This window comes from Acyrthosiphon pisum, chromosome X (assembly GCF_005508785.2).
Source record: "Acyrthosiphon pisum isolate AL4f chromosome X, pea_aphid_22Mar2018_4r6ur, whole genome shotgun sequence".
NCBI lineage: Eukaryota > Metazoa > Arthropoda > Insecta > Hemiptera > Aphididae > Acyrthosiphon > Acyrthosiphon pisum.
Genome location: NC_042493.1, coordinates 12,648,730 through 12,672,448, shown reverse-complemented (window position 1 = coordinate 12,672,448; position 23,719 = coordinate 12,648,730). Strand labels below are relative to the sequence as shown.

Here is a 23,719-nt window from a genome sequence, read left to right as displayed (position 1 = left end):
ATTATAATATAAAACGTAGGTATATGTAAAAAATAATGCCGGCCATGGCGTACAAGTGAATATAATATATTATAGTACATTATCCGATGTAGGTATACGGTAGCCTCTACGGCGTATACGGTGCATATATATTATATTTGTATACAAAAATAACAATCCCAACGCAAAGATGAACACAATGGTAATGCAGGTTGACACACTCTTCAGCCGGCGTACATTTTATTACTAATAAATTAATTGTATATTTATTCAAAAAGCCGATCGCGCGTTCGTATAATCACTGGAAGCCATATAATAAGGAGAGGTGGGGGGACTTAGATTGTTCCAATTCCACGCGCACACAAACCGCGCGGTGAAAACCCAACACCCGGTAGGTCGTCGAAGGCGTCAGTGCGGGGTGCCGGTGAGATTGCATTACATAATATGTAATTACATAATAATTAAATATTATTTAACGTAAATTTTTACCTCGTAAATTCCCAGTCTTAAAAATTAGTAAATATTACTTTTAAGTCCCAATAAGTAAGATAACTATTAAATCAATGAAAATTGTATTATCATGGCATGAACATTGTCGAATCACGATTTATTCTACCCAAAATATAGTTATAAGATGTATTTAAAAAAACCATATCCTAAAAATTAGTGAATTCATTCCTCATGAATAATTCTAAGATAAAATGCAATTAATTAATTATCAATTAAAAACAAGGAATATAATTAATTGACAAATTTTTATTTTCAGATTCTATTAGCCAATAACAGTTGGGAAGTTAATTCTTGGCCTGGTGGTTGGAATTTTAGTAATTTAAAAACAGAAACGTCAAAAATATTAGACACATACACGAATGAAAAAAAATCAAATATGTTGAAAGACCTAAATTCTCTGAGAAATAAATCAAAATGTCCATACGTTAATAAGATAGAAATAAATATTCTACTTTATAGATTATATGTTATGGATTCGGATAAAAATGAATATAAAGAATTGCACCAATATTTAGCGAAAGCTATTAATGAAGTAGTCATTACTAGCGAGGTAAACCAATTTTAATATTTTTTTTTTTTTTCATACCTAATATACAACTGGGTTTACAAATCCTTATGGTTTCAAAGAAAATTAAAAATTATTGAATATTATATTATTGTAATTGGGATTTCGAAAAAAAAGTGGCAATTTTAAATGAATTAATAATCAATAAACAAAAGTAATTAATAGGTACAACATATATTACTATTTATGTTTTTTAACTTAACGATATTATTTTATTACGGCTGAGTGTACACAATACGTCACAAATGTTTTTCATCACATAAAAGATTTATATATTCAATTTAATTCAAATGTACCTACGTCATACGCATACTTAGCAAGTTTATAGATATCAGGAATAAATATGCCTATGTCCATGAAACTATTTTGGAATAAAAAATATTCGAATATTTTTTATTAATAATATATAAAAGTAAATTATAATTACTATTATTATAATTGTAATTCATATATTATAATAAGATACCTGGGTAAGTACTACCATATCACAGAGGAAAAATTTTAGATAAATAATAAAATAATAAATAGCTATAATTTTCAAAATAAAAAATATCGTTTTAAACTTATAGCATTTTGTCAGGGGTCAAACACGATTTATCATTTTAGCCATAAAAAAAATGTATTTTAAGTCGTTTCATTAAACTAAACATGTTTTGGTCTAAACACTCGTATTATTTCTGTAATATTGTATGTAATACAATATTGTCTGTAATATTGTCTGTAGTCATTTGCAGTTCATTTGAGCCACTTATTGTAGAATACCTATCTTCCGTATCTACAGCCGGTAGTGTTTTGTGTACCAAATTTAATTATTGAGTACATAGACCAACGTTTACAAATTGCGTGCGTGTTTTTTTTGCTAAATATCTGATCTGCGTTAAATACGAGCGACATATTTAATAGATAATACAAATAATTATCAGATATTATGTAAATATAAAAAAATTAAAAAATAAAAAAAATATTGCCAAGTAATATACAAATAATTGTGTTTTAAAACTTATGATATAAAATATAACAATTTTGCAGTTTAGATTGAAACTAAAATTAATTGATATTTAAAATAAGGTGGACTAGTGGGTGCCACTAATGTAAGGTGTCGAGTGGATCACTGTAAAATGTGTGTTAAAAATTGAATTGAATGATATAAAATCACTGTATTCGAAAAAACGATTTTGAGCGAAGACATTCTCTGTCAGTTGCAGTATTACTAAATATACAATTTATTTTATCATAATATTGCTATCAAAGTAATTTATTTCGCTAGAAGAGTAGTCTGGATTAATTTTTGCTGAAAACATTTTATATAATATACTTTAAAACTTTAAGGCATCCACGAGTACCTAATATTTTTAGGTTACGAAAAATAGTTAAAATTAATATTCTCCATTAAAATATATAATTTCGTCCAAATATAATATAAAATCATCCATTAAAAAAATCTGTTCTTAAATTATTATGATTTGCAGATTTTTTGTTTAATGTACAATATATTTATGAGAAACCTTGTTTTAAATGTTCAATGCTAAGCCAAAAAATTAAACTTTTTATAAACTTTTAATTACAAAATAATATGAAATTTTTCTTGAATTTTCATGATTTGGATGAATTTTTTAAACATTTGAATTTCAAATGCTAATAAAAAATGTATTTAACCTTTTGGTATATTTTTTTTTTAGAGTTAAATAGAAAATAGAAAATTGGGCCATTTTTACTTCCCTGAAAGTGATTATATATAGACCGAAATAAAGCACACATAATATTATTGGAAAATCAATACATAATTTTCCTCCACTCAGAATCTAAAATTAAGAAAATGTGGACAAGTGGGTACCGCTCTGCTGTACAATAGTTGTTGAGCATGTCATTGTAATGGATGTGTTATATTTAATTTCAATGATTACATATCATTGTATACGAAAAAAGATTCTGAGTGGAGACGTTGTTCCGTGGCGTACCCTGCAGGATCTTTGAACTGTGGGCCTGCCTTACTTACGTGAGGCCACTGTGTAGAAACATCAATCACCTAGGTATTATAAAGTCGTCCAATTTGCTCTTGATTTACCTTATTAGTTATTTGTATCACTTTTTGATACCAACATTCAATGTATAAGCCCGCGGCTGTTCTTTGTTAGCGACGAGTCCCGATACCCGAGGTGGATTGACATCGCGGAGAGTATAGAGCGAAATGTTTTGAATTTTTTTCACGTAATTTATTACTTAATTTTGCGTTTTCGGTGCAGTTCTTCGAGGTGACTGACCTGCTAGACACCCAAAATAATACGTTGGCTAAATGATTTGCATAGATGCCCGAAATTTTTTTTCACGTAATTATGTCGCGTTTTCGGCGGCAGTAAAGAACGTTGTCGGCGAACGTTGTTGCTTACCCGGGCTACTCGAACCTCAGTGGTCCTAACCTAATCATCAGACCTCCTTATCACACACCAACCGGCTTGAGACTGACGACCAGACCAAAAGACCACTGCAGCTTCCGACCGTCGCACATTGTCCGCTATCCGAGCGAAATCCACTTACCCACGTTTTTTTAGATTTGTAATCTGAATATATTTTTTTCAAAACATTTTGTTTTTTAATATTTCTGTTCTACGGGTAATTTCTTTATTTTTTTCTTATGAATTTATTTTTAAATCAGTGTCGACTTGAATTTCCACGAGTATTTGAATGTGATGGTGAATGTGATGGCGGGGGTGTATAAAATTTACTATTGAAGTGCATGTACAAGTTTTCAGCTCCGTTCGTTGTTCTTGGGCTTTAAGACTATACGGTCTTACTCCTGTCTGATAAAGTGACCTATACACAATCAATATTATTATTCGATATTCGACATTGAGAATATTATTGACCGTGTATTGACTGTATTGAAGGTACTTCAATATTTATTAACGGGTCATTGATATCAATAATATTGAACGTGTTGGGCAGCTTAAGACACCCTGTAGACCAAAAACTGTACCTAAAAGCTGGTTTTTATTGTTTACTGTTTTGTGCGTAAATGAGTTGTCGTAAATTTAAGAAATATATTAATATGTGCGCAAACGAGTCTCACCATCAAAATCAGACAACGTTAACTAACTTTAATTTTGTCAAAACAAATGTATGTTTTTGTAAAATTCGTGTAATGAAATTGATATGGTTATCGAGATATTGACACGTGCATGTGCGTACGAGAGAGGATACCTGCATTTAATTAAAATATAATGACCGTAGCGAGGCCCCTTAATGCATAATATGTATAACGTAGGTATATGTTTATTGCATCATCTCACATCTTGCACAGCCCGTCATAAATAATTATCCTCTGTTTTATATTAAAGTATAGGTACTATGGAAATATTTTATATGACATAAAATTTTACAAAATTTTCTATGGGTACACACTTATAATGTATGTGGTAATTGCTTTTATATTTAATATTTATTTATACAAAGGTTTATAACTATACAACTTTTTGATTTATTATAAAATACAACTTATGGCAATCACTTACATTACATACAGCATAATAATTAAAATCATAATAATAATAAAGGTTATGTACATTTTCAATAAGAATGTATATTGATATATGATAGTGATAATATGGTTTATCACTTATCATTATCACAATAATTTCTGTTACCTACTTACTTGTTTTTTTCTTAGCTCTAAATTTCATTATTTTTATCCACTACTTTATTCATATTATATTTAGGATCGAGCTAGAAATATGGAAGCTCATGAACTTTTAAGTATGTATTTAATGATACAGAACAGACATTCAATTGAACAGGTAAATCAAAATATTAATTAGTATTAGCTATAGTTTATTTAATCATTTTTGAATAATAAAAATGTATATAATATTATATATATTTATAAGATAGGTAATTACCTATGCAATTTGTATAATGTTTTGAAGAAAGAACAACATGGCTTTCGTCAAGGACGATCTATTCTATTGTGCAATCTTGTTTTCACTTCATCCATTAGTTACTATATCTACAATATAGCAATTTCCCCAATTTTTTTTTACAGTACTTTTTCCTATTAAGTACTTATACATGTCTTGTATTTCTCATGTTGCCCTGCTATTATACTTTGAAATTAAATACTAAATAGTATCTTTATTCTTTGTAAATTATTTCTTTTCAGGATTAGACTCATATAATAATTAATATATTGCAATATATTAAAGATTTAAAATGTTAATAAGTATTTTACATTATATTAGGTACAGACAAATACTGGTTCTCAAAACGGAGGTATAAGATAATACATTTTTCGAAGATATTAAGAATATTAACCGTTAATTATTATATTTATTTCATCATTATAATAATATTGTTATCTTATTTTAAAATTCACACATATTGTATCAATATTTATTTTCAGCTATATCTTATACTGTGAACCTAATATTATCTATTATTTTTAAAGCTATTGTAATAAAAAAAGATGTTCACTTTATATCTAAATAAATACACAGAATAGCTAATTCCGATGTGACCATATGCAGTGTATAATAACGCACTACAATTCATAGGTACACGTCAACTGTGAACAACACTCTACAGAATAGCACAGATGCTTTACTAGCAAAAATTAAGTTGCACCGAGGCACATAAAAACTTACGGACGTGTCCCACTCCCGTAACGTTTCGTACCACCGATACTCATCAAAAGTAGAAGAGACGCAATGACTACAATCTTAACATGAAGGGGATTAATGAATCCTAGCCCATCTCTTTGTGTTTTAGAATTCTGAATACACATTGTCCATATAAGCCTAATCCAAAATCTTTACTATTTAAAAATATTTCTTTGCCACTCGTTTTCTATTCATTCAGTTATTCGGACACCGTGTTTGGTCACTGAACTAGTTATTCTATATTTTAATCTACACATTTGTTAATGTATTTAAACCTATTTCATACGAGTATATACTTAAAGAAAAAAATCTAATATTAGAGATGGTTAGAGAACATTCGGTACCATAACAAGTCTTGTAGCTATACCAATAGATTAAAAAAATACGATTAAACAATGTTCATCTATTATCGAGAAATTAATAATTTTATGTTCGATCGCACCCATATATTTGGTTTCATGATCATTTTGAGATTATTTATATTTGGGACATATACCTCTAAATCATGACCGATATCAGTTTGTCGTGCCGTTTAAAGAATAAAGTATGCAAGTCCGTTGTTAATTATATTGGTATGTACCGGAGACAAGCAATATAATAATATATATTTAAAACCCAATATTATGATTATGGACAGGATAAGGTTTAGCAATAATACACTTAAGAAATGATCTAAGTTATGGCTCGCAAAATTCAATGATTAGAATTTAGTTTTACTAAACACATCCTGGTAGCTAAATCACATAACCACCACACAAAAGATCAAAAGGTAGGATTATCATACAATACTACGTATTGGTAAATAAGGGCCAAACATAATTTGTATATAAAGTATTAATATATACACTGATGAGTAGTATATATATATATATATTAGGACACACATTATTATCATCCATAATATCGATAGCTCCGTTAAACAGGATGTCCACAGTACGACTAAAAATATACTATAAACATAGAATAACCTAAAGTTAAAGATTAAATTTTAAATCAAGATTTAATTTAAAAAAAATAAAGCATGGTTCAATGTTATTTCCTAGACCTCGTAAGCACGTAGGCCACACAAATGGCATAACAAACTTATCAGTAGGAACGGGTTAACTCCATATAGGAGAAATATAAGAAGACTAGAATCAGACGTGATACACTCTTCGTGATACCCAGAACATAAACTTTCACAAGCTTTATTCTATTCACATCCAATTTTACCACAAGTTTTAAAGTGTCAAATAAACAAATTAATAACAATTTGAACTCTTGTTATTATTCTATCCTGTTACTTGTATGCCTTAGATCATATACTATTGATATATCTACTAGCAAAATATCTGAAGCCAACATAACTAAGGTGAATAGGTGCAAATACGCATGCGCACAATTGATATCACGCATACACGCGCACGATTGGTCCCGAGTAACAATTTCATGGGGTGAGGTCGGTTCAACAGACCGATAGGTGCATGGAGAGTGCTAATTTTATTTTGAACTGTTTTTAAACTTTGTATGGTGCCTAGTCCGTTCGATTGACCGTACCGTGTCTGGACCGTTCATGAGGTATATAATTAACCGAGGGAAATAATATTTTGGTGTCAGGTCCGTGCAATAGACTGAACCGTGTTTGGACGGTTCACAAAAAAATTATTAACCGAGTTATTTAATATCTTGGTGTCAGGTCCGTGCAATAGATTGAACCGTGTTTGGACGGTTCACGAAGAACATTATAAACCGAGGGAAATAATATTTTGGTGTCAGGTCCGTGCAATAGACTGAACCGTGTTAGGACGGTTCACAAAAAAATTATTAACCGAGTTATTTAATATCTTGGTGTTAGGTCCGTGTAATAGACTGAACCGTGTTTGGACGGTTCACGAAGAAAATTATAAGCCAAGGGGGGGGCTAACCCTAGCCAGTCCACCTCTGTGTAAGGCTAAATATTAAATGTACACATAAGCGCAACTCGGGGGGCCCAAAACTAGTAATAACTTAGTCTCCCAAAATAAATTATTACATTTTTTTTTTAAATACTAATAAAGTTTCAAAATTCAACTATAATTCTTATTTTTCAAATTTTATATAAGTTTATAATTATTTTATATTGCCTATGATAAAATAATATATGTTAAATCATTAGTTGCATGCTATTGTATTTGTTTTTAACTTTTTAAGGAAACCATTTATGTTAACATAACAGGTAGGTAATATATAGCATCGTTAAAATATAGAAAAATATACTTGCTCAAATGATTTTGATCACTTTATATTATCAGGGATGGGCCACTGCGGCGGTCCGCGTACTATTTTTAACTGGCCCGTGCTACATTTCAAATTAGGTACTTTATTGAAATTCAATAATTCTATATTTTAATTTATTATATTGATAAAATTATTAAAATCGATATAACTTTTATTGTAAATACTTTTTTTCAAAATTTGAATTTTCAACAAAAAAATTCGTGTGTAATTTTGTTTTACTAATATCTCAAACTTAAATACGAAACGCGGCTTTTTTGAGAACAGAAATTTTATCTAGATAGGTGTCACTGCATTGAAACTCGAAGATTTCAAGACGATACAACCTATATTGAAGGAGTTAGTACTTTAAAATGTACATCCAATTTTATGTTGTCAGCTCAAATATAATATATTAGAATTAATTCACCTATTATCTTATAGGTATTAATATTTTTTTTTATATCTACCGATTTACATTAATAAATAATGAGCTACACGCCTACTGAAATAAATGTGAAAAAAAGTTCAAAATAATTATTATTTAAAACTTTATACAGACGTATACCATAAGGAAACGTCCGGTTATACGAATAATCACATATTGCGTTTTTCAACTTTTTGGTACTTCGATTACGGGTGAAATAATAATCGTACGTACTTCGAACATTGAGCCTTTTTGAATCTTCGTACACCAAAAGACTAGAATATTGAGTTTTGTAACGATCAAACGAAAACCCAAAGTCCAAAATACACGTAACTACGTAACTTTCGAAGTACCTACATAAAACACTCGAAAAATCATAACTTCCGAACCAAAAGTCGGATAACCTCTATCTCGGTACCCATCGATACGGCGCAAAGTCCTCTATAACATCCGACACAAAAACGGCTCGCCGCAACCAAAATCTAAGTGTCCGCGCCAAAAACCCCAAAAACGCACATTTTGAACTTTCGAAGTCCCAAAAGACGAAGAAAAACGGCTTCTATGGTCCCGACACACGACGCAGAATTTGATCACCGACCACCAAACTATACAAATCTCGAATTTCATAAACGTCGTACAAAAACTAAACCTTGTCCAAAATACAACTAGGGGGGGGGGGGAGTCGAGGACCCCCGACTCCGGAAGTACGTTTTAGAAGGGCCTAAACTGAAACGTTTGGGAACTTAAAAGTATAATATTATTAAAATGGAATATACAGGCAAAATACGTTTTCCGACAAAATATACGGTTCAAATAAAATGATTTCCAACATATTATTTTTCCAAAAGAATAGGTACGGTTCCGATGAAATATATTCCAACTTTGTATGCGCCTCCCCCATCCAGTCCTATGTTTTATTATCTCGATTAATACGATTTTATATTAATACGGACCCACGTGTAGGATATAATATATATCTATAATATACTCGAAAATGTTGTCCTGATTCATACAGTCCTGGCAATATTTTCCTAATTGATACCGTTCCTGAAAAATACGGTTCTGCGTTATTATTTTACTGTTTTATATTTTCCTTAGTTAATATAATGTTTAGAAAAATATTATTCCTTTATTATACCATTCTTTTGAAATATATATAGCCCCGGCCTTAAGTATCATAGATTTGACTCCACCTCAACTCAGTAGGTATAGGCAGGTAGGTTAGGCGGCAGTGTGAATGACCCGGGGGTCGTAGGTTCGATCCCGCCAAGATCAGAATTAAATTGCGGCGGCCATGTTAGAACGAATTTTTTTCTGTGTTTTTTGTTCGTTATTTCAACCATTTCTAACCGTCTCAACACCGAATTTGCACTTTAGTGGAACGGTCAACAAATAGGTTGTACAACCATCTCAACACCGAATTTGCACTTTAGTGGAACGGTCAATAAATGAACCTTACAACCGTCCCATCACTGAATTCGCACTCTGGTGGAACTCGGTGCACCCCATGTTAAATCCGGTATGCATTTCACTGATTAGACTGTGTTTGGAACGAGATTTGAACGCAGTGCAGCACCGCATTTTTATATATGATTGTAAACCGTGTATGAACCTATAAACCTATAAATTGTTACTCGGGGTACAACTCTTATCATGCGCAATTTATATCACCGCTAGTTTAGTGATAAATATGCGACGAGTACTGACACGCAGAAATCAGTTACCTTGCGACTCGTCTTTATGATGTCTTCAACACGTATTACATGTTTATAATAAAGTATATCATAGCATATTATCTAAGTGTTATCCAAACACTTCAAATTCAACTCTGTAGGTGGGATCACTACAATATTGGCTGAGATTGCCCATTAATTTAATTATAAGCTAACTGTGATAAATGTATACACCTGTATTGCGTTCACATTTTAAATAGGTAAATATCCTGATCTCTTCAAGCGTAATTTAATTAGGTAGATGATAGAAATAATATATGTATAATAACAATGTGCAGCAAATGCATTGCTGAGTAAATATTGTTGAGATTAACAAGGAGTTACGAAAATATGGACCCAGGATCATTGTGGTTGGAGGTAACTGACGTCAGCCCAAGTACCGTAAGAAAAAACATCGGAGGCTCAGAGTGATGAAGATGCGGTCAACTCTCAGTGGAACCAGATGATACTCCGGCGGAAGAGGGGGTTATCCGGTGACGTCCAGTCCCGAAACACTCAGAACCCATATAACATCAGAATCTCTGGGAAGAACCAGTCTGTCAGTAGGGAATTGGGTATATTACAAAGCACATCAACTGTCAAGTGTGGAGAAGCAGTATCAAGTGAGGCTCGCTCTGAAACGGTTAGGTCTAGTTAAGTTGGGTTAACTACAATAGCGGTTCTGCCGTTAAATTTTCGAGGAGGCAACGATATGAACCGATCTAGACATATTAGCGCAAATCCCCCAATTCTCAAAATTCATTTATTTTGTTTAAAAACCATATTTTTTCTTTAGATATCTGTCAGAAGATTTTAATTTTCACTATTTCTTGTAATTAAAATACCTAACTAGAAATTATTAATTATGTAATTCGGCGCTCACACTCACTGCAGTACCTATCACACAGAAAACAAAATAATACAATTTAAATCATAGTAAAATAGTATGAATAATAAACATAATATATTATTGCTAATATACCATTGCTATTGATCATAACTTATTAGTGATAACGTGCAATAAAGTGTATAATCTATAATGATTAATCGTCAGCCACTGAGCCGCTGCAAGTCACAGCCTGTGACGTTTGCCAACGGATGCTACGGTTATGTGCAGTCTCCACAGAGAATCGCGCATGCACTATTTGCATATTTTATGTGCGTCTGTGTGTGTACATTTGTGTACACATGTAACGCATCGATAACAGCGGCGGCAGTTGCCTCTTGAGAAAGTTGGTAGCCACCGCCGATACGGGACGCGTGGAGGGGCAGCCGAACTATGTAGTACCTAATACAGTATATCAGTATAATATTAATATTATATTCGCCTGTTGCGCACGGGAACTGGCCAGTCTCTTACTTATGGGCATTACGGTCTTGTTTAAAGACCAAGACCGGGCATGGTACACTCCATAGTCCCTTCAATACATAATTTAAATATATATTTTTTTTATTTCCCTTTTATAATAGTGTGTATATTTGAAAATATAAACACCCAACATTTTATAATTTCAATAATATTAACCATGTATTTTCTCTTATTTTTGAAGGGAGGCACTGCCTCCCTTGCCTCCCCAGGAAAACCGCCACTGGACTTAACCACTAGGAACCGTAGTGTTCTTGGCGGAGTGTAGACACCACAATGAATTAACATGTCTCAGCGACGAAGTGAGCTGTAGTACCGAATGAACATTAACCAATCACACCTTGTTTTAGATGACAAAACGAGCAAACAACCAACCAACCCCCATAGGAACAGGAACTAGGAACAGGAACTAGGAACAGAAAACAGAACAAAATTAGAATAATATTCTTCTTTATGTTCTACAATTCTACATTATATCTAAGAGATACTATTGACATAATATAACTTTCCACTCTAATTCCAGAGCTTACAGAAACTCAAAAAACTCTGAATGGAGTACAGAATAATTTTACTTGGCCGTCTTTCCCGTTTTTCCTTAATTTTTTTTTTTTTGTTTTTCACAACGCTTTTGAAAACTATTGGAAATTTCAAATTTTGACATCCCGAATGCACCAATTAGATTAACTTTCCCATCAAACAAGATACTGTTCAAGAAAATCGAAGCAGTTTTACTGCCCAAACCGTGATGACAGACACAAAAATAAAAATAAAAAAACACACATCATTGTAAAATCAATACATTCATCGTCCCACTCAGAATCTAAAATTGACAAAATATGGAAAAATCACGAAAATTAGCAAATTATTTTGAATTAAGAATTCGTAAAAATTGTTCTTTTTAAATCTATGAATTTAAAATGTGATGCAAGATTCCTTATAAGATTATCTACATTTCACAAAAAAAAATGTCAAAATCAAATTAAATTTTTATGAGGGTTTGAAATTCATATTTTTACAACATTTGATATTCACTCGATTTCTCACGTAACGATTTTCTTATTTTGTTGTAATTAAAAACAAATGACTCTAAATACTTTAAAATTGCACTGAATGTTTATATTAGTATTTTCTATATACGATAACATTTTGAAATTAATTTGACTCTTTTTGAGCTGTTTCTGGACATTGTCAATTTTTTTTTTAGTTTTTGTTTCTATAAATATCAAAAATGTATTATCTGTCGGGCTAAAAAGTATAAGAACTTAATACAAGGCTTCTGATACATTGTTACAATAGCAGTTGAAAAATATTAAAAATATATATGCACAATTTTTTTTTATAAGCATTTATAGATCGAATTTTGTCAAAATTTATCAAATTTCAAATTAAATAATTATTTTGTAGTTAAAAATGTATAATATGTTCTAAAATGTATCTAAGGATTGAAAATTTAAAACAAGATTCCACGTAAGTAGTTTATTCTGTTACCAAAAAATCTAAAAAATACATAAACGCAGTTTATTTTTATAGTCATTTTATTTTAAGTTCAAATTTGGATGAAATTACATATTAAAATTTAAAAATCCTAGAATAACTACTTTAGTTATTTTGTTGTGATTATATAATATTATTCGTGGGTAACTTGAAACTTCTAAAGTATACTATTATATATTTATGATAATATTACGATTTGTTGTTAATGTATAACGCGTTATAAGTACCTAATAGATATTGTGATATGATTAATTTGGAATTTATTATAGGTACCTATTATAGGTCAATTTTTTTTTTTAATATCATAGATATAAGTATATAATAGGTATGTCTTATACCTAGACTTACATACCGTCTCCGCTCAGAATCATACAATGCTATTATATCATTGAATTCAAGTTTAATACTATCAATTATACAGTGACCCACTTGTAACCTACTGTACAGCGGAGTGACATCCAATTGCTAAACTTTTTAACTTTAACTTTGTACAATTGTCAATTTCAATTTGATCAAATTCGTCAACATTTGAAATTTAAATATTATGTACTTGTAAAAAAAAAGTGTATATTCATTTTTAATATTTTCTAGTTGCTACTGTAACAATATATTTGAACCCTTGTATTATGTTTTCAAGCCTTTTTACCCAATGAATATGATTGTATTGACATTTATAGAGAAAAAAAATAAAAAAATTTAAATTTAAAATGTACCTATGTAAATAGCTCAAAACGAGTCAAAATATTTCAGTCAAGTATAGTAAATGATATAATAAACATTACATGTGAATATCAAGTATCAATGGTAATTAGCTTTTGAAGAACAACAATATAGGAAAATAATTGTACGAGACTTTGTTCTTTTAAAACAAGGTTCCTTGTAAGTTATAATAATAATAGTCCACACTACTTATAAGCACTGTAGATTTTATTAGTTGTCATCGAACGTTCTGAGTGTAGTATAAAATTGTAGAATAATTGTGTAATTTAAAATGGAAAATGAAACAATAAAAAGTCAAGACGCGGGAAATAATTGGCATTAGTTGGTAAAAACAAACATCGTTTTATAAGACAATGAAAAGACGGCAAGTTAAATGGTTATGCTTACGTAGGATATGTTATACCAATACCTATATTATCAGACAATATTATCAAAAGATTTATCAATATTAGGTGTGCAAAGTCATATTTTCAATACAATGGAGAAAATAAAACACCAAATTTTACGATAATATTGAAAACGTAGAGCAGATGACTCGATTTGAATTGAACCATACAAATAATCAGATCTGAGCTGATGATAACAGATGTTGAAGTGCCATATTCAGATATACAATCCATAAGAAAAGCCACGTATGATAAAAGACGGAAAAATTATCCTCCTTTCCCAGATTCATTGACCAGTGCTATACTTCAGTTGAGAAAAATGGAAGAAAATGGTGGTATTAAATTCAAAAATGAAAAAAATGTTTACGCGCTGACCATTAAATCCAAATTTTGTAATTTATTTGTATTACAACGAAGAAAAATATTAACTTTTTGTCACGCCTGCACCGAAAGTTTGATTTTCCACCATGGGTGAAGCGTAGGAAAGCAACCTTCTTCTGTCCAGCGGGTAGAAAAGAGGAAATCCCCAAAGTGCCGGATGGAAAAGAGGAAATCCCCAAAAGTGCTGGCCGCCGGGCGCGTATACCCGTAGTTCTTTTTAGAACTAAGATTTTAAAATGTAATACAAGATTCCTTATAGGATTATCTACCTTTATCAAAAAATAAAAAATGTCTATAAGAAACTCAAATTAAATATTTATGAGCGTTTGAAATACATATTTTTTCAACATTTGATATTCACTCGATTTCTTACATAACGATTTTCTTATTTTGTTGTAATTAAAAAACGAATGACTGTAGAAACTTGAAAATTTCATTGAATGTTTATATTAGCATTTTCTATATACGATAATATTTTGAAAATAATTTGACTCTTTTTGAACTGTTTACGGACATTGTCAGTTTTCAAATATTTTAGTTTTCTTTTCTATAAATATCAATAAAGTTTTATCTATGAGGCTAAAAAATTAATACAAAGCTCCTGATATATTTTTACAATAGCAGTTGAAAAATATTAAAAATACAAAGGCACAATTTTTTTTTATAAGCATTTGAAGTTGAAATTTTGACAAAATTTATCAAATTTAAATTTGAATAAATATTTTGTAGTTAAAAATGTATAAAATGTTCAACTTTTGTATCTAAGATTTGAAAATTTAAAACAAGATTCCATGTTATTAATTAATTCTGTTACCAAAAAATCTAAAAAATACATTTACACAGTTCATTTTTATAGTCATTTTAAGTAAAAATTTGTACGAAATTACATATTAAAAACCTAGAATAACTATTTTTGTTATTTTGTTGTGATTATATAATATTATTCTTGGGTATACTTGAAACTTTTAAAGTACACTATTATATAATATCTATGATAGTATCACGGTTTGTTGTTGATGTATAATGCGTTATAAGTACCTAAAAGATATTATGATATGATTAATTTGGAATTTATTATAGGTACCTATTATAGGTCAATTTTTTTAAATACCATGGACTATATTATAATATTATGTCTTATACCTAGACCGACTCCACTCAGAATCGTTTTTCTTATACAATGATATTATATTATTTAATTAAAATTTAACACCATCCATAACAGCGACACACTTGTAACCTACTGTACAGCAGAGTGACACCAACTTATCCGCTTTTAAAATTTTAGATCGTCACTATACGTAGTTCACGTAAAAAACATTTAATCAAATAATTTGTTGTAGTTTTATTGTACGCATTGTATTTGAAGGATATAACACCTTTAATTTTTGTTTTTTTCATTATTTTCAATATCTAACAATAAAGACCACAAAATATTCTTCTTAGTCGTAAGACATGTCGGTGACTAAAGTACTAAACATGACTTAAATTTTCTTTCTTTTTTTGGTGTACGAGTGTACGACACGAATTGTTTTATTATGATTAAATCAGAATTCAGTCATACTGCATTAAGCAGTTTTGTTATTTTGGTGTACGATCGGCTTAATGGTTGAAAATAACTCAATTGTGCTTAGGATGGCAACACATTAAAAGAGCAAAACTAAATAATATGTGTTAAATTTCTAATTAATCATAAAAGTGCTGCCTTAAGAGGACGCCTACCCACATTTGTTGTCTCCGTCTTACAAACGTGTAACATAGCAAATTTACACTCAGCAGTTCACGTTTTATGCCGTTGGCTTAATAATTAGAGTGAATCAACCTATCATGAAACTTGATGGTAAGAAGATTATCTGTGTTTTGTTGGAAGTTTTTTTACAATTATTCAGTTATTAAATGAGTTATGAGCATTTTTAATTTACATTTCTTATACACACATAACTCACTTAAACTGAATTATTGTAAAAAAAGTTCCTACAAAACACAGATAATGTTCTTAGAATCAAGTTATTATAGAGTTATTTGTTAGAATCAATTGTTAAGCTAACGGCATAAAACGTGAACTGCTGAGCGTAAATTTGGTATGTTACGCGTTTGTAAGACGGAGATAACATAATATGCGGGTGTGGCGTCCTCTTAAGAGGACGTGTCACGGAAGAAAATCGCTAGAAAAGTTCCTTTAAAAACATGTTATGCTTTCCAATAACATGGGTATTACTGAGTGGTTTTATCATAAAAACACCTAAGAACAAAATTATAGAGGAGATTTTTATCTGGTTCCGTAAGAAGCCCGATTTTCAACATTTTCATTTATAAGCCCTAAAAATAACTTTTGAAAAATTAAAAAAGAGTGTATTATTAGTCACGATATATTTCATGATGTTTTAAAGGTATCAAAAATCGGGCTTCTTAAACAATTTTGTTTTTTTGAAGTGACGCCAGCCCAACATAATATTAAAGATATAAAATGTAATCTTCAATTATCAGTTGTAAATATATTATTTATAACCATATATTGAATTTATATGAAATTATGTAATCGATTTTTAAATTTTTTTTTTTTTAGCTCCTGTAAAACAATTTAAATGTCGTATACGCCCATTCACCTATTGTGTTCTATATATTGAGGCCTATAAGGTATATTATACAAAAATAATAGAATTTAATAATAAATTCTTATTATAAATTATAATATAAAAGATATTTTAATGTATGATTTTAAAAAGAACAAAAAAACAAGACAAAATCAGTTTTAGGTTTTTAACAGAGCAAAATTTTTCTTACAAAAAATGGTTACATACATGTCACAGTTGTTATAACACAATATTGTATACCGATACACCTGTTCGAATAAGTAGAATAAAAATTATTTAGGTTAGTCAAAAAGTTTGAAAATGTAATACAAAGTTCCTCATAAGTTGGTAATATAATACTAACTAAAAATTATCGAAAATACTATCACAGTATTTTTTTTTTTAAGTGTTAAGTTACAATCTTGACAAAATTTATCAAAATCGTAACATTTTGCAAATTATTTTGTAGTTAAAAATGCATTAATATATTTCTTTTTATGACTACCATTTAAAAAAATATATATAAGATTCCTCAAAAGTCATAAGTTTTTATCGATACAAAGTAAAAAAGTTTACCGAAAAGTAATAATAACTTTTTAGTACATATTTATGAAACATTGAATATTATTTCGTAAATTAACAAATTTTTTCTCAATTAGTTTTTGATATTTTGTTGCAATTTAAACACAAAATAATAACCGTATATAGATGAAATATAAACGAAATGTTTATTTTATCATTTTCTATACATTATTTTGAGAGATATTTATGGACATTTGAAATGTTTGACTTTTTTTTTGTCTTCGTTAAATATGTTTTGGCAAAATAACTAGAAAATTTAAGACAGGGTTCGTATAATGTTATTATTTTAGTAATTCGAATATATTTGAGATACATTTTTAAGGTTCAATTTTATTCTCTAAACATTTTAGGTTCTAGGTAATTTATCTCAGTTCATGCCATGAACGTAGCAAATACTGGCAGTGTAACACTAAATTCACTTTGTTCATTGTGGTATCCAGTTGTTCGAGTGTGAATAAAAATGATTATACGGATTAAAGGGTCGTCTCGTTACGAAGTATTAGGATTTAGGATACAAATTGGCATCGGTCTAGAGGCTCAAAACGTTTGACCAATACATTTTGAAACAATTATTTTTTTCGAGTACATAAGTTCTACATCTAAAAAAAATAAGTGTTCATTAAAAACGCAATATACTATTATGTACTTCTTTTAAGGGGCCTGGTTTTGTGTCTTTAATAAAGGGCAATATTTAGCAATATGTTATTTCGTTTCCGCCGACCATGGCATTTGTATCAATCGTAAATGATGATAAGTGCGAGGTTGATTGTATGCAGGTACCAGGCACTGCATACAAATGGGTCGCTGAAATGGATAGTGTTAAATTTGAATTAAATTATATAATATCACTGTATACGAAAAAACTAATTTGTGCGGAGACGGTTGGCCAAGGATATTTTATATTGTATTTATATTGTTATTATTATTACGGTAGTTGGCAGGCTCAATTAATATTATTTGCATATTATTATATTTCAATACTTGTATAAAATATACTTGAGAAGTTTCAAGTACCCAACAATAATAGTTTTAATTTACAATAAAAAAACTAAATTCGTTATTCTTGGTTATTTAAGTTATAATTTCATTGAAATATAAACCTAAAATAACTATAAAAAAAATTGTGTTTTAAATATATTTTTTGATTACAAAATTACATACTAACGTGGAACTTTGTTATACATTTTTAATCTTTATCTATAAAAGTTTAATATATTATATGTATATTTTTAACGTTAACTGTGTACATTTTCATTTTGATCAATTTCGTCAAAATATTTGAAATATAAATAATTGAAAAAAAAACGTGTATATTTATTTTTAATATTTTTTAGTTGCTTCTGTAACAATATATCATTTAATTTCAAACGCTTATAAAAGTGTATTGTGGATTTATTCAAGCTTGCTCAACTTATTTTTTAATTTCCACCAACAAAAACTTATGAGGAACACTGTATTACATTTACAAGTTTTCTGACCAAGCATAATTAAAAATTTTATCGACAGTAATTTAAAAAAAAACTATTGAGGCTCGAAATTGTCTTATGCCTATAAGTAGCTCAAAATGCTAATATAAATATAAATATCAATTGATAATAGAAATTTGCATTTATCAATAGAAATTTTTTTAAGAGTTACACCAAAAACCAAAATAAATTTTCACGAAATCAACCCCAATCACCTCAATACACAAACTAGATTGACTTTTCCTACAGAAAAGAAACTGAAGTTAAAAATCGAAGCATAATTTCGAGTTTCGAAACTTTTACCAACAAAATATTAGCTATATTATTCACTTTTCAAATAGAAAATATGCTAAAGTGTAAAATTGTAGAATTTTTACTGTCTAAAAGTTGATGACAGATAGAAAAAAACTTATCATTATACATCAATAGATGAATTTTATTGTTTCGTTGGACTGAAAATCTATAATAGGGAAAAATATGTACTTTTACGAACATTTAGTTTTAGTCGAAATCAATTGTTCAACAATTTTCAGTAAAGCTTGTTGAATAAAAACCTATGAATTTTACAATTTTTATTTCATACAAAATATTGTTAGTGTACATAAATGAGGCGAGTAAAATACATAATAATACGTACATAATAACTTATATGCAAACACATCACACCTGTGCATCTGATACAATACAAATGTGGTGGTCCAACAAAATAAAATGTTTTTACATACCATTGAAACTTTGTCATTGCATTTGTGTTACAGAAAGTCCCAGCGATTGATTATTTCCTTTAAAATCAGTTACAATTGCAATCCATAGTTCTATATTGTATTATATTTTAATCAGAAAAAATTAATTGTTATTTTTAATACGCCATGTACATCTCATTGGGACTTCTATGGCTATGTTTTAAAATAATTCAAGGAAAAATAACTCAATGTCCACTGGGTAATTAAGTATATCATATAACTATTTATTAAAAAATAAAAAATAAATATTGAAACTCATTACAATTGACTAATGAAAACAAAAAATTATCTTTTTAAAATAGTTGTTTTACGATATAATCAAAATCTGCTTTTATAAATCCAACACTGTAAAAATATTGATATTCCCAAACACATCCTTCATCTTTGTTTTTTGACCAATGTTTATGAGAAATTATAATAATAAACTATTTATTTAGGTGGCATACGTGATAGAGATCTATGCTTAAAGCTAAAAGAAGGTAAAATAATCGTTAAATTACACATCATTGTAAAATCTCTACATTCATTGTTCCGCTCAGAATTTAAAAGAAAGATTGAGTAATGAACATATAAATAATTTTTATGTTTTAAATATGATATGCTATATTAAAAATCAAAAAATTAAAATTTTGTTTTTACAGATACTGTTTTTCATAGATTCTATTTGAGTAAGTAAAATAATTGGAAATATTCATAACCTATATAATATGGGTATTTTAAGTAAAGTAAGATAATAAGAGGTCATGCATGGGTACACAATAGTATATACGATATTATTATTATTTGAATATTATATTAATCATTATTAAAAGAATAAGTTGTACTTGTACATAATTTATATGAAGTGTTTCATTAAAGTATATATGTACCTCGCAAAATTTCTGCAGTTTTATACTTTTATGGCCTTATTTGCACCTACTAGTTAGGGTGAGCAGTGAGCACCCAGCTATTTACCTATGAGCCAAGTAGTTTTTAATAAAAAATAAAGAATAAAATATAAAATACAAAGGAGGAATTTATGCAAGTTATTACATAAAAATAGTGAGTTTCAGGAAAAATAGTTGGTGTATTTTATAGTGTTGGGCAACGATATAATTTTCTGTATCGATATCGTTATTTCTACGATATCGATATCTTATCATAAATATAATTTTATGTTTACCTAAACAATTAAAAAAAAACTTTTCGTATTCATTTAACTAAATATATATCACACTAAGGAATTTACTTTATTAAGCTAATTAATATTTATTATTTATTATTGGAACACCGACATCGTACTATTATTATTTATTAATTTATTATAGCTTAAAACCTACATTTTTCTTGAAAAATATTATTTTCGATATCACGGTATATCATACAATACAAAACGATATCGATGTCGGAAATTTGTCACGATATCGATATCGTATCGAACTATCGATATCGTTGCCCATCACTAGTATTTTATAATATGTTCAAATATTAATGCGATATTTTGGGGGAAATATAAAAAGTTTGAGTGTATTTAATTATTTTAAATATGACGATAGCAACAATATACCTAGTAGAATTTAATAGAAATAATAGATGGAAAAAAAAAGTGGTTATGTAGCACAATTTGTAGTAGAATAAAAATAATATATGGAAAAATAGCTTTGGTGTTTATGTAAGTAATTTCTATTCTACTATTAAGTATTACTAGAAAAGTGTATTACTTTAACGGGAGTTGCAAACAATGTAAATATAATGTCTTTGGTGTGGGTCGATGCACGCTTTAATCATACAAGTTATTGTTTACAATATCCTATTATATAATTAAATGTACAATATAATTGTGTAATTTTGACTACCATTTTAAAAGTGTAAAAAAATAGTTTCTTATATTATTATTAAATAATTTAATTGTATTTGATTTATAACACCCAAATACACTCGTACTGGAAATACAGAGTGATCCATATAACGTAAAGCACTTATTATTTTGAAATGTTTAAATTTTTTTTAAAGTAGTTTTATCAGATGGCTTATAAACGTATTACATTACTACACAGAACATGATAACACCAGAACACCTATACTAGTTTGTGGACAAGGTTTATAGAATGACACACAGGACTAGACACTACGAACAAAATCGCAGACACAAAGTTGTACGGAATTTATACACATGCAATGTAACTGCACTCTACCTGTTAAAAACATTATCTACGTTTGATGTTGAATACAAGATTCATTAAAGTAACAGACGCAGTTCAGCAGTTTCATGAATAAATTAGAATTTTTAATGGAAATATTCGTGTGCCAGTGTCGCAATAATCTGGAGAAATTCCCATTTTGAGGAATGATTTACATTTTTGTACTGAGTGTGGCGACTACACTCAGCAGTAGATGACTGTTGTTGTCACGCAACACAGGTGAAAAGAAAGAAAGATAAGTGGGAGTTATCGTAGAATAATAATAATAGGACAACAGACAAATTAATATTCTAACGAATTAATAAAAATTTATAATTTAATAGTTTTAGTTTATGATGGTTTAAAATAAGTTTATATTTATAATTATACTTTAACGGCCATTTCCCTTTTTACAATGTATAATAATTATTACAATATACGTATTTATAATATAATTAATTACAACATAAAATGCGACAACAATTAAAAGGTATTGGAGGTACAAGGAAATCGGGGTTCGTATTGGAATTTAGCATGAGACGCCTCAATGGTTCATTAGATAAATAGTTGGTGGAGAAAGTTGGAATATAGAATAAAGCGTGAGATCTGGTGTGTTTGAGGGGAACTTACAATTTAACTGTGATAAAAGGTATAGAAAAGCAATTTTACCACTTAATAACCCATGTAAGAATTTAAGGTCAAGTGTTACTCTGCGGTCAGCTAGTGAGTTTAATAAGGAGAGATCAGACATAGGTACATAGCCGTGAGGTCCAAGGTGAACTTTAAAAAAAAAAGCCAATGAAACTCAAAAACCTACGTTGGACTCTTTCAATTAAGTAGGCGTCGTAGGCTGGACTCTTGGGCATTATTTGGTGGTTGGGCTAAATTCTATGACGACAAATACTCTAACAATAAATTTCATTCAAAATTTAGATGGTTTTCAAATATAAATACATAGGTGATTTTTAAATTAACTATATGTATTATCTTATTATTATAATCAATAAGTTGATTGCCAATGATTTTTTCACGATGTCAATCAAATTTGCATTAACTCTGTAATATATATAAAAAAACTACACTTTGATTATAAAATCTGATTTACAATTATCTAAATTAAATGACACTTTCTTAGGTCACAGTTATTCATACTTTTTTGTTTGACTTGAAAACTACAGTTTTTGAATATGCTTCTAACATTATTCGTATTTGTTTAATGATTTTCTTTTTATCAATAAATGTACAATGCACTGCATATATATTTATACTGTAACGAATTTTAGGTACATCGTTACTTATATATATAATTATAAACATAATAATTTATATAGTAGGTACATAATATATACTTATATGTTATGGATAATATGTACCTATTATTTATAATATTATGCTGATTATATAATATTAAGCCCTCCTGTTTTGGTACCACATTTATAATTATTGTAAGGCTACAACTAAATATCCATATCTAAGAGAACTTGAGTTCTCCACGATTACAATATGCGTACCTGAACTCACAGACAGTATGCTAATTATGCACATTCAGCACATTATGCTAATCTTTGTTCTGTAGTAATAATCTCCAACAAAAACATAACCGTGAAAAAATGCCAAGTTCCAAACTCCCTACCAAAAAGTCGGCCTATCAAAGTAGTGAAATCTAAATTGTGGCCAAGTCTGCTATTTTTTAATTCATAACTTCACTGCACTCCTACATTAAAGAGCAACACTCCTCTTTTATTTTTATTGTTTAACGCTTGGCCAGTTTCTGA

At 29.1% G+C, this 23,719-nt stretch overlaps 2 protein-coding genes across 7 annotated transcripts in view; both read left to right on the top strand.

Annotated features, from left to right (window-relative positions):
* Window positions 1-5,955, top strand: part of LOC100570038 — a 40,787-nt gene extending 34,832 nt beyond the window's left edge. For both annotated transcript variants that reach the window (XM_029485951.1, XM_016803116.2), the window contains 3 exons: window positions 746-1,039; window positions 4,768-4,845; window positions 5,287-5,955. In XM_029485951.1, the coding sequence (XP_029341811.1) occupies window positions 746-1,039; window positions 4,768-4,845; window positions 5,287-5,328 (414 nt within the window). In that variant the 3' untranslated portion in view covers window positions 5,329-5,955. The remainder of the gene's footprint in view (window positions 1-745; window positions 1,040-4,767; window positions 4,846-5,286) is intronic.
* Window positions 5,956-19,688: 13,733 nt separating this feature from the next.
* LOC100576058 overlaps window positions 19,689-23,719 on the top strand; it is a 98,527-nt gene continuing 94,496 nt past the window's right edge. The window contains exons 1-3 of one of the 5 annotated variants that reach the window (XM_008183188.3): window positions 19,689-19,984; window positions 20,223-20,264; window positions 20,427-20,453. In XM_008183188.3, the coding sequence (XP_008181410.2) occupies window positions 19,912-19,984; window positions 20,223-20,264; window positions 20,427-20,453 (142 nt within the window). In that variant the 5' untranslated portion in view covers window positions 19,689-19,911. The remainder of the gene's footprint in view (window positions 19,985-20,222; window positions 20,265-20,426; window positions 20,454-23,719) is intronic. The other 4 variants (XM_029485947.1, XM_029485948.1, XM_029485949.1 and 1 more) reach the window with 4 other exon arrangements.